We start from the raw sequence: 15,487 nt of genomic DNA on the forward strand, positions 1-15,487 counted from the left end.
CAATATTAGGAAAAGGACAGATTGCTACCCACTGTATAAAATAGACATTGAATTGCAGACAGGCACAACAAAAAGGCACCTATCCCTTTCAGTTTTTGGCCAAAAGGCCATCTTCTAAACTAGAAAACACATACATGCATTCACATAAGCACAACTCATGCACATAACCACTGCCTCTGGCCGCTGAGGCCAGACTGCAAACAGTAACTGTTCAAATGGTTCAAATGACTGAGCACTATAGGACTTAACTTCTGAGGTCATCAGTCCCCTAGAACTTAGAACTACTTGAACCTAACTAACCTAAAGACATCACACACATCCATGCCCGAGGCAGGATTCAAACCTGCAACCATAGTGGTCACGCGGTTCCAGACTGTAGCGCCTAGAACCACTTGGCCACTCGGCCGGCTAAACAGTAACTGTGCCTGATGGGAGACCCAATCTGTGGGTTGTGGGGTAAGGACAGAGAGGAAAAGGGATAGAAGGTTAGGAGACGTGGAAGGTGTCGTGCCGCTTGTGGGAGCATAAAGGGACGTCGTAGGGACAGGGTAGGGCTGGTAGATGAAGTTGGGAGTTTTGACGGATGAGGGGGTTGTGGGAAAGGAAGCAGAAAAGAAGAGAAGTAAAGGAGGCAGAAAAAACTAACGGGTGCATTTGTGGAATAGAAGGATGCGTAATGCTGGAGTGGGTGCAGGCAAGGGGATAGTCGGGTGATGGAGAGGGACTAGTGAAGGTTAAGGCCAGGTGGGTTGAGGGAATGTAGGATATATTGCAGGAAGAGTTCCCACATGCACAATTCAGAGAAACTGGTTTTGGTAGGAAGGAACCAGATGGCACAGTTCTGAAGCATGTCATGCTGGGTAAGCACATTCAGCCACTGGCTGGTCCAACTGTGTCTTGGCCACAGTTTGTCGGAGACCATTTACGCAGAAAGACAGCTTTTTGGTTGTCATGTCTACTCACTCACATGCAGCCTACATTACTGTTTTTTATTTTCTCTCTTTGATCTCCTTGTGTTTTCACATAAATTTTAGTGCATTTTCACGTTTCGGTACTGGCCTTACACCCTCAGGTTTCACCTTTTTTTCCTCCACATGGCATCCGTTCAATCCCTTTTGTGTTTTTTCCATATTTGTTTATTTTTACAAGTTTTTGCACATATTTCTACATTATTTACATATTGTGTATGGTTTTTATCCTCCACCATAGAGCCTTGCTCCTTTCACCCGTGCCGATACAAAAGAGTTTTTTTTTTTTTTTTTTAATCACTAGCCAGAACCCAGTCCAAAATAGTGTTTCCTGTGTTATTACTTAACTCATGGGATTTCCCCTGCCCCAAATGGTCATACCATCACATAACCACTCTCTGGCTGTAGATCCCACTTTCACAATGACTGCTATCTGTTCAGCCTTCAGCCTTCATCAAACTAGTCCTGCAAATTCATGTCAAACTCCCTTGCAACACCACCTCTACATCTGTAAAATTCCTGTTCTGCTATCCCAAATCCCTGCATCCCATATTTCACATAGAAACTCTTGCCCTCCAGGAACTAAAGCAGCATGCAAACTTCCACCTCAATAACTTCTCCAACCCATTGACCTCCTACATCTGTTTTGGACTCCCACTATCCACCTCCTAGAACAGCCTCCAAACTTCCCCCACATCCACTCATAGCTGACAAACCCTACCTCGCAGACCAACCACATTATCACACTACCATACAGAATCCAGAACATAAGTAGACCTGAAACATAGCCATGAACCTTTCCTATCAAAGCCTTAGTCCCACAGAAGTAACAGTCCTTTGGAAAGCCCTTAACTTTCGCTCCACACCCAAATTCTATATGCTCAACTTCTTAAAAACCTTCCCTCCTCCTCCCAGACACTTTTTCACCACAAACCCTACCAACGACACTCAACCCACCCAAAGCTAATGTTTAACCTTGCCTGACACACTTCATTCCTCCATCCAATTGTGATCCACACCCAATGCTTGGAAATTGCCCCCTGTTCACATTCGAGAATTACTTAACCTCAAACCTTGCATCATTTCCCAAATATCTCAGCATGGAAACTAACTTTCCATCTGCAGAAAGAACCACAAACCATCACCTAAAAACTGATCCTGATCTTATAATCTCGAGTGCTGAAAAAGGCTTCCTCACTGTGGTTTCCAACAATAGGAATCACCTGGTGGAGGGACACTGCCATCTGTCAGATTCATCCACTTACAAACATTTCCACAGTGACTTCATTCCAGAAATCCAACAGGATTTCAAATCCTTAGAACCAACCAAGAATCCCCCCCCTCTCTCTCTCTTATATATATATATATATATATATATATATATATATATATATATATATATTCCAAGACTTACCAAGCGGGAAAGCGCCGGCAGACAGACACATGAACAAAACACACAAACACACACACAGAATTACGAGCATTCGCAACTGGCAGTTGCTTCGTCAGGAAGGAAGGAAGGAGAGGGAAAAATGAAAGGATGTGGGTTTTAAGGGAGAGGGTAAGGAGTCATTCCAATCCCGGGAGCGGAAAGACTTCCCTTAGGGGAGAAAAAGGACAGGTGTACACTCGCACACACACACACACATATCCATCCGCACATACACAGACACAAGCACACATATTTCTGTGTATGTCTGTGTATGTCTGTGTATGTGCGGATGGATGTGTGTGTGTGTGTGTGCGCGAGTGTACACCTGTCCTTTTTTTCCCCTAAGGGAAGTCTTTCCGCTCCCGGGATTGGAATGACTCCTTACCCTCTCCCTTAAAACCCACATCCTTTCATTTTTCCCTCTCCTTCCCTCTTTCCTGACGAAGCAACTGCCAGTTGCGAAAGCTTGTAATTCTGTGTGTGTGTTTGTGTGTTTTGTTCATGTGCCTGTCTGCCGGCGCTTTCCCGCTTGGTAAGTCTTGGAATCTTTGTTTTTAATATATTTTTCCCATGTGGAAGTTTCTTTCTGTTTTATATATATATATATATATATATATATATATCCCTCTCCAACTTCTCATACTCCTATTTTCTATATGCCTCCTGAAGTCCAGGAAACAGACCATCCAGGATGCCCCATTGTGGCCAGTTACTGTGCCCCCCAGAGAGAATCTCTGCTCTCATGGAGAAACACCTACCCTCATATAAAAAATGTATCAATCATTTTTACACGGCCCCCTGCTCATTACAGTTGATGCCACCTCTTTTTACATTACAATTACTAATTCCCATGGCCTTGCTGCTATTGAATACTACTTCTCCCAATGCCTAATTGACCCCAAACATACTCTCTCCTTGCTGGTCACAATGACCAACTATATCCTCACCCACAATTACTTCACCTTTGAAGGTACCACCTATAACAAACCTGTGGTACGGCAATTGACACAGGCATGGCATTACCCTATCCAACCTATGCATGGGCCACCTAGAGGATTCGTTCCTAATTACCAGACTCAGGTTCAGATTCACTGACATCTTTGTGGTCTGAAATAAAGGTGAGGCCACCCTATCCAAAGTCTACCAGAAACTCAACATGATCTCTCCTATTTGCTTCACCTGGTCCTCCTAAACCCAACAAGCCTTTCTTTAATGTTGAACTCCACCTCAAAGATAGCTACATCAGTACCGCCATCCATATCAAACCAACCAACCACCAGCAACAACTCCACTTGGACAGCAGCTACCCATTCCATACAAAAAGTCCCTTCGACACAGTCTAGCCACCCATGACCATTGTACCTGTAGTGATGAGCAGCCTCTCCAAATATATCAAGGGTCTAACTGAGGCCTTCACAGGCTGAATTACCCTCCCACCCTTTTATAGAATCAGGTAGCCTGAGCCTCCAGTCACCTACCACATCCCACATTTCCACCATTCAGCCACAAGTGAGTACCCTCCTCATGACTCAGTATCACCCAGCACTGGAGCAACTGAATCACATTCTCCGCCATGGTTTCAACTACCTCTGATTGTGCCCCGAAATGTGGAATATCTTACCCACTATCCTTCTCAAACCTCCCACAGCGGTATTCTGCCATCCAAAGAACCTACATAATATCCTTTTCTATCGATACTCCACACCTGTTCCCAACCTCATGCCTCATGATTCATATCCCTGCAATAGACCTAGATGCCAGACCTGTCCCACAAATCTTCCTACTACCACCTACTACAGTCTGGTCACAGGAATCACCTATCATATCAGTGGTAGGTCTAACTGTGAAAGCAGTCATGTGATCTACAAAGTAAGCTGCATCTTCTGTGCTATCTTCTACATGAGCACGACAACCAACAATCCATCTGTCCACATGAATGGCCATTGACAAACTGTGGCCAAGACACAGATGGACCAGCCAATTGCTGAACATTCTGTCAAATACAACATGCTGAATTTCAATGACTGTCTCACAGTATGTGCCATCTCAATCTTTCCTACCAAGACCACGTTTTCTGAATTGTGCAGATGGGACCTCTCCCTAAAATATATCCCACATTCCCACAACCCCATGGCCTCAATCTTCCCCAGTTCGTGTCCTTCACCCACCTATCCCCTTGCCTGCTCCCAGCTCAGCACTACACAGCCTTCTAGTTCACCAAACCTTTCATTACTTTTTCCCTCTTCCACTTCTCTCCTTTCCCACTCCCTTCCCCCATCCCCTCCCTTAAACCTTCCAACTGCACCTATCAGCTCTACCCTGTCCATGCCACCTCTCTGCATGCTCCCCCAAGTAACACTACACCACTTTTCACCCCCTACCCTACTATCCCTCCCCCGCCCTACCCCAGCCTCAGCCTTACTTCCAAAACCACAAGTTGTTTCTCCCAACAGGCACTGTTGCTGTTTGCAGTCTGGCCTCATCAGCCAAATTCAAGAAGGCTTTTTGACCAAAAGATCAAGTGTATAGCAGTCCTTTTGTTGTGTCTGTCTGACTCATTGTCACCTCTACATGGTGAGTAGTAAACTACCCTTTTCACGGTATTGTCAAAGATGTAGAACAGGTTTTCGAGGAATGAGAAGCAGGTTCAGAAACAGACCAGAGAAAGGATTCAGATGGTTGGTTGTCTTTGAATTCTCTTGACTCACATGATGAAGTCAGCAGTTATTTGTCACTTTAGATGACATGGAGAGTAAAACTAACAGCTGTCGATGGAACATAGTCCTTGGGTGAATGTGAAATACAAAATTAAGTTTATTACATTATAACAGTGTACAAAACCTCAGTGAGGACAAGATACACATTTTCAAAATGTAACAGGTATCAAAGATCTATAGCCTGACTAAAAAAAATTGTGATAGATTCCAGCGGAAGAATATCGATGTTGACACCATCCAGCCAGCCACATTTGACAAGTCAGTGCACATAACAGTGGAACAAGCAACACACTGAGTATGTGGCACTTGAGTAAGACCTAAGAAGGGTTGGTGGCCAGTCATACCATTTGACTCCCTGAATCATCAATCACAAAGTTATTTTAAATGAAATATAACAAACTTTGCAGTTCACCGAACATCTTTGAGCACAATGCCTTAGCATCCGACTTGTGTGGTAAACCAAAAGCCATAGTATTGAAACTTTTACAATCATAATGAGCAGATACTACTTCCTATCTCTACTAGCATCTTCAAGGTTTTATAACAGACTGATGAGAAAGGACAAACAGAAAAATTATCATCTTTCTCATTTTTAATAAATTTTTCAAAACTTCATCAAAAGTTTTTGCAAGGTTTACTGTCCTGGAGCTGATGAAAAACTAGATTTCCTGAGAATTATCCCCTTAGTACAATATTTATCATTGGACTCTCAAAAGTATGTGATAACTTATGCATTGCCTGACTATTACATTTTCTATGAACATAACTTGAAAATATATGCTGGTAAATAACAAGGAGGACTGCCATTTGAAGTCAGCAGTTCACCTATTGTGGTTAGAAAGCTCTCTGCAACATAGGTCAACACAGATGGTAATCTAAGTATGAACAATTAGTTCTCATATGTCGCACTGCTAGAAGAAATGTTTGACAAGAACCTCAGCATCGTTGTAACATTGAAAATAACATATTAGAAATTTCTACAGCTTTCGGCAATGTCAAAGACCAGAATGTAAAACTGAGTACTTTTGATTTCCCTTAACACTGAAAAACCCACAAGTCTTCATCCCTCATGAAAGGAAAAAAGAGTCACACTCATTTGTACAATGTGTAATAATGTTATGATTAATAATGATAGGGAGAAAACAAACAAAATTATAATACTGTGTACCACAACAAAAACAAAAATGCCGTTGATGATAATCACCAGATGTGTGAAATGTAGTGTTAACAGGAGATAGCCCTTGGTTGGCTTTGATTTCATGCTACATACAGATGGAATCAATGCACAATTTTTCCCTAGAAAGGATATAAAACTTGAGAGATAGTGACATTTTCAAAAGAAATTTGGTGAGAAGTTGGTGAAAGATAATGTAATTCATTATCAGCAGCTGAATGTCAAAATGAGAAAAATTCGTAATACCAAAATACTTCAGCTAACTCTAGGCAAGCCTATTCCACATAACTGTGAAATCAGTACTAATCAAGAAGTTGCAAAAAATCATGAATGAAAACCAACTCAAAGAAAATACTGAGAGTATCACAGATGAAAGTTTAGATAAATCAGAAATAAATTCAAACAATGAAAAAGTTTCAGATCGAGCTAGTTGGTAAAGACATGATACATGTCAAACAATGAGGAAGAGCTGAAGCTTCAAATTCTGTAACTGATAGACTAAAACAGACAATACTTTACAAGCATTCAAAATTGGAAAGTCATCAAGAACTAGTTGTCAATTTTTCGACATTTATTCATGCCTTAAACTGTTATTTGTGAAACCCATTTTAAAAACTATCCCACAAGTATGAATTGTTGCCAAATATTTTCTAGTTTCTATTCTTTATCTTTTGCTGTATGTTTTCAGTGAGTTGCCTCCCCTTTTCTGAATCTGCCAGCAAAATTTATAATATATGCCACTGATACAGGCAACAAATAATTCTGCCCATAGGGAATTTTAACTCTGTGGTGGACTTTATACAAAGAACAAACCATTACTTGTAACTCAGAAAATATAAGTTTTTATAGTTTGTATAATATACACAATTAACTCCCTAATATATGCTCCATCTTAGTTACTGCATCCCAACTATTAACAAATTGTACATTGATGCAATAAACAACAAACAAGTCCTCTCAGGTATTTGCCCATCACCAAGTACTTTTCATATTGTGAGTTCTGGACTAATATTTTTTTCATTACTAAGCTAGATTCTGTTACAATAGGTTTTCTAAGTTACCTTACTACAGACAACATTACTGAAGTTTCAGTGCCATTATATGTGATGGTTAGATGAGACTAAATTTCTGCATGCATGGGCTCACAAGGAATATTGGGTGGACCAGGAAAGTGTGTTTTGCGGGACAAGGGCGAGGGGGACGGGCAGAGAGTCAGGGATGGATGGATGGATGGATGTTGAAACGGACCAAGCTAAGTGGTCATCGGTCCGTTGTTCCATTGAACTAAGTCCATGGGATAAAACGGAAAACAAACAAGACACCACTCGAGTTCTAGATGGAAAAAAAACACAAAGCTGAACACCCTAGTGACAACAGAAGATAAGAGAAGAACAGACATGCAAGAATCAGGCAGAAGAGATTAAGACAGTACAGCAGATGTCCTGGGCTGGCTGATCACGAGGATATAAAAAGATGAGCCATCCACTCTGCAACATATTAAAATCTCTTAACATAAAAGTACAAGGGTCGAGAGCATAGGGGGACAAAGACAGGAACTAAAACTTAAACTGAAGAAAAAAACCAGCATCACGTAGAAAATGTAAAACAAATTTAGCTGTGGAGGCATCGTCTCCTACAATCAAAGGAAGAGAGTCAGGGAGATTAAAATTCCATCTTAGAGCAGCTATATGTGGACAGTCCACCAAAAGGTGGACCACTGTTAAACGGGGACCAGAGTGACAACGTGGTGAAGCCTCATGCCAGAGAAGAAAGCCATGTGTCAGCCAAGTGTGGCCGATGGGAAGGCGGTAGAGGACCACAGAGAGATGGCGAGGGCACAAGAAATGGCCACCAGCATGGCAGTAAAGACACTGCAGCTATTTGGCAAGGAGCGCTGTTCGATATGCGTCGAGTGAGCATAGGTAAAGCCTACGCACCCATCAACCAGTGAGCCATCGGTGTAGATGACTCCAGAACCCTGGGACGTGTCGAGAATTGATAATAAGTGACTGCAGAGAGCCTCACGAGGAACACAGTCCTTATGGAATTGCAAAAGGTCCAGCTGTAGTTTCGGCCAAGGCATATACCACGGGGGCATATGTGTATGGCCCCGCACGAAACACTGTGAAGGAAATGATTCGAGTTCAGACAACAGGGAACGCACATGTACAGTGATTGTTATCCTTGACTGAGGCCACTGTTCCAGGAGATGAACCACTGTGTTTCGAAACAAAATACAGTAATTCGGATGCTGAGGCGAGCTATGGACATGCGCTGCATAGTGGGCGAGCAATTGGCGGCTCCTGATGTGCAATGGAGGGATTCCAGCCTCCACTAGTAGACGGGCCATTGGACTCGTTCAAAAAGTGCGTATCGCTAGACGGACCCCGCAGTGGTGCACAGGATCAAGCAACTTCAATGCTGAGGGTGCTGATGAACCATACGCTACACTCCCATAGTCAGGTTGTGACTGAACTAGGGCTTTGTAAAGCCATAGCCATGTTGAGCTATCTGCCCCCCCCAAGTGGTGTTGCTCAGGCAGCAGAGGGTGTTAAGATGCCGCCAGCACTTTTGCTTAAACTGACGAATTTGTGGAAGCCATGTTAGTTGAGCATCGAAAACCAGTCCTAAAAAATGACAAAGATGATAATTTTTCTGTTTCTCCCTTATCAGTCTGTTATAAAACCTTGAAGACTACTCGTAGTGGATGGCCAACATGAAAAAGTGCAGGGTCAGGATGGACTGTTCATCGCCGACAGAAGTGGAAAACGCAGATCTTGTCGGCAGAGAAGTGGAACCCGTGGGTGAGAGCCCACGACAGCGCATTCTAAATGGCTCACTGTAGTCGGCGTTCAGCAACACCAATGGTGAAGGAACTGAAGTAAATGCAGAAATCATCAGCATATAAGGAGGGCGACACTGACGGCGCTACAGCTGTTGCTAGGCCATTTATAGTGACTAAAAACAGTGGAATGTTCAATACAGAGCCCTGCAGGACCCCATTTTCTTGGATATGGGAGGAGGTAAAGGAGCCTCCAATTTGAACACGGAAGGTACGGAGGGAGAGAAAGTTCCATATAAACATATAAAAATCGGGAGTGAGCCACGGAGGCCCCACTCGTGCAGCATGGCAAGGATGTGGTGGCACCAGGTCGTGTCTCAGGCCCTCCGTAAATAAAAAAAGATGGCTACCAGATGTTGGCATCTGGAAAAAGCCATTCGGACGGCAGACTCAAGGCACACCAAATTATCTGTCGTTGAGCGGCCTCGGTAGAAACTACCCTGGGATGGAGCCAGAAGGCCCGAGACATCAGGAGCCAACACAACCTTCGGCTCACCATTCATTTGAGTAATTTTCAGAGAATGTTGGTGAGGCTAAAGGGGCGGTAGCTGTCCAACGCTGCAGGGTTCTTCCCAGGTTTCTACACTGGGATGAAGATGCTGTCTTGCCACTGGAACAGGAACACTCCCTCGCCCCAGATGTGATTCAAGACATACAGAATCTGTCGCAGTGAGGCCACAGACAGATGTTTGAGAGAATGGGAGTGAATTCTGTCAGGGCCTGGAGCAGTATCAGGACAATGGGCAAGGGTACTGAGGAATTCCCACTCAGTAAAAGGAGCATTGTATGGCTCAGGGTGGTGCGATGTAAAAGACAAATGCTGTCGTTCTGCCCATTCTTTCAAGAAAGGAAAAGCCAGGCGATAATTGGCAGATGCAGAACTCCGAGCAAAGTACTCGGCGATTTCACCTCAGTTGGTGCACACTGCCTCATTGACTGAAATCCCACGCACCCATAGCGGGATCGGGTAACCATAAAGGCGGCGAATCCAAGTCCACACTTGGGAGGCAGGGATACAAGAACCAATGGAGGAAACATTGTTCCTCGCACTCTTTCTTCCACCGTTGTATCAGGTGATGGGCATGAAGCAGCGTAAAAAGAATGAGAGTCTCTAACGATGGATGCCGCTTATGTCATTGGAGGGGCCGCCAACACTCTTTGATGGCCTCAGCAATATCCGGCAACCAATAAGGCACATTTTTACACCGAGGGCACCTGGAAGAAAGAGGAACCACACATTTTGCAGCCGATACGATCGATGCAGTGATCTGCTCGACCACCACATTAATAGTGCCAAGCGCGGGAGTGTCACAATGACAGCATACGTGAAAGCCAGCCAATCTGCCCTATTAAGGGCCCACTGTGGCAGACGTCCAGAAGTGTGATGTTGGGGTTGTGACAGGAAAATCGGAAAGTGGTAACTACCACACAAGTCGTCATGAAACCTCCAATGGATGGATGGTCAATGTCCAGCCAATTCATTAAGAGGTACTTCACTATCCAGAGCAAGGTAGACATTGCAGACAGTAATGTCCAAGGTTGTCCTTATTCTCACAGCAATAGCCTCTAAAGCTGTATGAAGAGGCACCGATTCAGAGTAAACAGAGGTAAGGACACACAGACACACGCCACCTGACGCCCTGTTACAGCCAGTCCGATTTCTATAAAAAAACCCGATAGCCACAAAGGGCAGGGGTCCACATTTCTGGGAACCAGGTTTCTTGGAGGGCAATACAGAGAGTAGGTGTTGAGCTTAAAATCTGTCTTAGTTCAGTCAAGTGGTGAAAATAAACGCTGCAATTCCACAGGAGGATGACATCATGATCAGGCTGGAAAGACAAAGTGCTCAAGAAGGCATGTTACAACTCAGGGACACCTGCTGCCACCAACTGAGTACCTGTGCGAGTGACATCAATTGAGTCTGAGGGTCTGGCGAGATCTAAGTCCTCAGCAGATGCCAGAATCTCCACTTCATCCTCAGACGCAAAGCTTGTAGGTTGTGGTGGGGTGAATGCCACCCCAAGTTCCTTGGGCTTTGAGGTCTTCTTCTTTGACTTTCCTCACTGCTCCTTGGGTTTCACTGGCTGGGAGGGCTTCACCGATTCAGTCTCCGGGACTGAAGAGGATCGTGGAGCCCTATGACCGGCTGCTTGTAGGCACTTGTGCCACTGGCGCGAATCATCCTTCCCACTGGTGGAAACCTGAGAGGGAAGGGACCCAACAGACCCCTTGTGAGTGAAAGGAGCTGAAAAAGTTGGGCACCTCTCCAGCTTAGAAGCAGGGACGGACGTCCCCGATGAGAGGGGGGTGTTGCTCCTGAGGCAGGTGGCGCAGCAGCAACAGGGAGGGTAGTGCCCCCACGGTCAAGGGGGAATGTGTAATCTTACGGCTTGGGGAGCCGAATGGAATGCGCTGAACTGTTGGGGCTAACACTGTTGTCATAGTGGCGATGCACGAGGAAGTCATTCGCATTGGATGGAGTCGTTCATATTTCCTCTTAGCCTCAGTGTAGGACATTCGGTCCAGTTTCTTATTCCATGATTTTCCACTCTTTCTGTAAGATCCTGCAGTCTGGCGAGCAAGTTGAATGATGCTCTCCGTAGTTGACACAGATCGGAGGTGGAGTATTGGGATGTGATGAGCGTCTGCAACCTCAACATGGGAGGCTGGAAGTACAGCGGGAAAACATATGGCCAAACTTCCAACACTTAAGAACCACATCAGGGGCGGTTCAAAATGGTTCAAATGGCTCTGAGCACTATGGGACTTAAATTCTGAGGTCATCAGTCCCCTTGAACTTAGAACTACTGAAACCTAACTAACCTAAGGACATCACACACATCCATGGCCAAGGCAGGATTCAACCTGCAACCGTAGCGGTCACTCGGTTCCAGACTGTAGCACCTAGAACCACTCAGCCATCCTGGCCGGCTCGGTGGAGGGATATAGGGCTTGACATCACAGCGGTAGATTATCACCTTGACCTTCTTAGGTAATGTATCACCCTCGAAGGCCAAGATGAAGGCACCGGTAGCAACCTGATTATCCCTCAGAACCCGATGAATGTGTCAGACAAAATGTACAACTCACTGCTCTAAAATGGTGCGCAGCTCATCATCAGACTGCAAAACAGGGTCCCTATGGAAAATAATACCCCGGACCATACTTAAACTCTTATGGGGCGTGATGGCAACTGCAACATCCCCCAACTTCTCACAACTGAGTAACCATTGTGACTGGGCAGAGGATGCCGTTTTTATAAATACTGATCCAGAGCGCATGTTGGACAAGCCCTCTACCTCCCCAAACTTGTCCTCTAAATGCTCTACAAAGAACTGAGGCTTCACAGACACGAAGGATTCCCCCATCAGCTCTCATACATACTAGATACTGGGGCAAATAAATCTCGCTATTAGTCTTAGCCTTTTGTTCCTCCCATGGTGTGGCCAAGGAGGGGAACGATTTGGTGTCATCCGTATTTGCATTAAATTGAGCCCACAAATGCTTAGAGACTGCTGGTGGCGGGCCACCAGCAAGAGATGATGTACCACACTTCATTGCCCTGATGCCGCCCACTCCGGCGAGGGACCTCCCCATGGGCACCATCCAGCCACATCAAGGGCCACTTGCCAGGAAGGCCACTGCCAGGAGTCCCGATGCCCCAGGGAGATAGGCATCTACTCCTTGGCATACACGGGGAGTTAATGGCACACGCATCAGCAGAGCGATCCCTGAGTTGTCAGGGGGCTGCAACCAACAGGGTACATGGAGGCCCCACCACAAAGGACTGGCTACCAGGCTGGATATTAGGTGCAAGGAAGTCTATGGCCGTCACTTCCACAGAAAGCAACACTGTAGTACATGGTAGAAATAGCTTCCAGGAATGTATCCTCACCTAAGAGATGGAGAATGAGCGGGACTGCAATGTGGTGACGAGAAAGCTGGCTAAAGGTCTCAATGCACGAGGGACACAATACACCATGTAAAGTGCCATTCCCCAATTGGCTTGCTCTTCGAAATAATTTTGAAATATGGAGGTCAAACCCAAGAGACGACCTTCACATAAGGGCTAAAACGTTTGAGACCCCTTTTAGTCACCTCTTACGACAGGCAGGAATATCGCGGGCCTATTCTTACTCCGAACCCGCACGTGGCCAGGGCACGGCCAGAGAGCCAGGGCACAGCCAGTGTCAGGGGATGGTTAGCAACATTTTCAAAAATAACACTTAATCTTACCCTAAAGTGAAGAAATAATAGATCTGAAAAGAAAGTGAGTGAACCACAGCTTTGATATCCTTTTAAAGTGGGTACCCATGGGAAAAGCTGCAGGACCAGTTGGCATCAAAATCAGAACAGCCTACACTAACTAAATAAATTTTACCATAGTGCAGGATAAGCAGAAAAATCCCGTACATGAATAAAGGCAAGAGGGCACTATTTATCATTAGGACATTGCATGCTAAACACTGTGGAGTTCCTACCAATCCTTGTGACTGATGAGAATGTTAATTATTCACATTTACAGCACATATTATACAGTTTAAATTAATATCAGTTTGCAGACATATTTACCAGCAAATTTGTATCATATTATGATCTGAATGAATAACAGCTGGAAATACTTTTCCTTTTAATTTAACATAAATAGCCAGTTTTAAAATACCAAAGAAACAAACCTGATAAATGCAGCATCTAGATCCCAGTCAGAAAGCAAAGGTAAATAGGTCTCCTCTCCACAGTCATCATATGCTCTGTAGCACACTGTGAAATCCCTGAAGGTAGATACAAAATACAACTTAATTCAGAATTAGGATTAACAGGAACAAATACAAAGACTATATATGGTGTACATTTGCCATGAATAACAGGAATGCAGCAGAGCTCAAGACAAAATCATTGTCAGTGTCGTCATTGCCATTTTTCTTCTAATAAGCCAGGCAGTGTACTCAAAAGTAATGAAAATGGAAAATACATCATAAAGTCAATCTGATTTCTATTGAAATATAGTGCATCCTAAATCGTGTGTTGGATAAAATTCTCTCCCAAATTTGATGACAGAATGTGTGTGTCATTCAACCAATTGACCTATTTCTCCACAAAACAAATTATTTTGTCTTAACTTACTTTTGTACGCAAGACACAAAATCATTTTCTGCCTTATTTATTCATTTCAGTAATAATGCTCACAAACAAAATCGTCATCCTCATTGTCATAATCGTAACAAAAAATAATTTGGGAAAAATCAACCTATGTAAAGTAAATTTGCAAAAATTTACACCAATGGGTTCCTTAAATGCATGATTCAGAAACTGGCTGTGCCATTAGCATTTATGTTGTAAATGGGAATAAGACTGGGCTGTAATGTCCTTTTGATGATGAGGTAATTAAAGACAGAACTCAAGCACTAAATGGGCTAGGCTACAAAGGGAAATCAGCCATGTCATTTTCAAATGAGCTACTCTGATATTCCCCTTAACCAATGTAGGTGAACACTGGAATAACTAATAAAGGATGGCAGGACGAGGATGTCAGTCCTTCTCCCAATTTCAAGTTCAGTGTCTTAATCACCACATCAGATAACATGGCACTACTGTTATAGCAGAGTTGATTTCTCAGAATTCAGCTAGGGAGTTAAGAGATGCAGCTGTTTACATACGGATTACATTATGGATCTTGCAGTACTTGCACAACACATACTGATCAAGGCTGCCCCATTTATTTACATGTATTTTGCATCTACTTAGTCTCTAAACTATTGAGGCAGCAAGGGAGGGATACAGCCAAGCCAACTATTCCAAACTGTGAAAGGAATTTTTCCCAAATTCACTTCACATGAGCACAAAGTTTCTCCAATAAGGCATCGGCTAATTTTCTACCTCTCGCTTCAACTATACTGAGTGTTTACACACAAAGCCTGTATCAACAGGTGACAAAGTTTACTCTATAAAACAATATGAAATTTATGGTTTTTCTCAAAGATACAATTCGTCACTGCATATCTTGTATTTATATTTTGAGTTCAAATCTATTGTCTCAGTAAGGACTATGGCATTTTAGTTGTACATTCACTCTACAAGAAAACACATGTATAAAACATTGTAATCCAACTTGATTAACATGTGATATTCTGTTATTAAGGTTACCACCCCTTGAAACACACAGTCAAACAAAACCACCTTGAAGAAGATCACTTGCAACAATGACTGAAACATCGGTAGTTTTACATGCTGACAATGTGATCACAAACCAAGAAAAATTTTATTGACTGTAAATGGCTATGGAAGCCTAGGTTTATAAGCAGTCAATATGTTTAACACTTTAAAACAATGTGTAAAACAATGTGTAAAACAATG

At 43.7% G+C, this 15,487-nt stretch overlaps 1 protein-coding gene across 2 annotated transcripts in view; it reads right to left on the bottom strand.

Moving 5' to 3' along the window:
- LOC126322364 (uncharacterized) overlaps positions 1–15,487 on the bottom strand; it is a 129,969-nt gene that overhangs the window by 93,001 nt on the left and 21,481 nt on the right. For both annotated transcript variants that reach the window (XM_049994285.1, XM_049994290.1), the window contains exon 3: positions 13,810–13,905. In XM_049994285.1, the coding sequence (XP_049850242.1) occupies positions 13,810–13,905 (96 nt within the window). The remainder of the gene's footprint in view (positions 1–13,809; positions 13,906–15,487) is intronic.

Source organism: Schistocerca gregaria, chromosome 2, assembly GCF_023897955.1.
Source record: "Schistocerca gregaria isolate iqSchGreg1 chromosome 2, iqSchGreg1.2, whole genome shotgun sequence".
In the NCBI taxonomy this organism is placed as follows: Eukaryota; Metazoa; Arthropoda; class Insecta; order Orthoptera; family Acrididae; genus Schistocerca; species Schistocerca gregaria.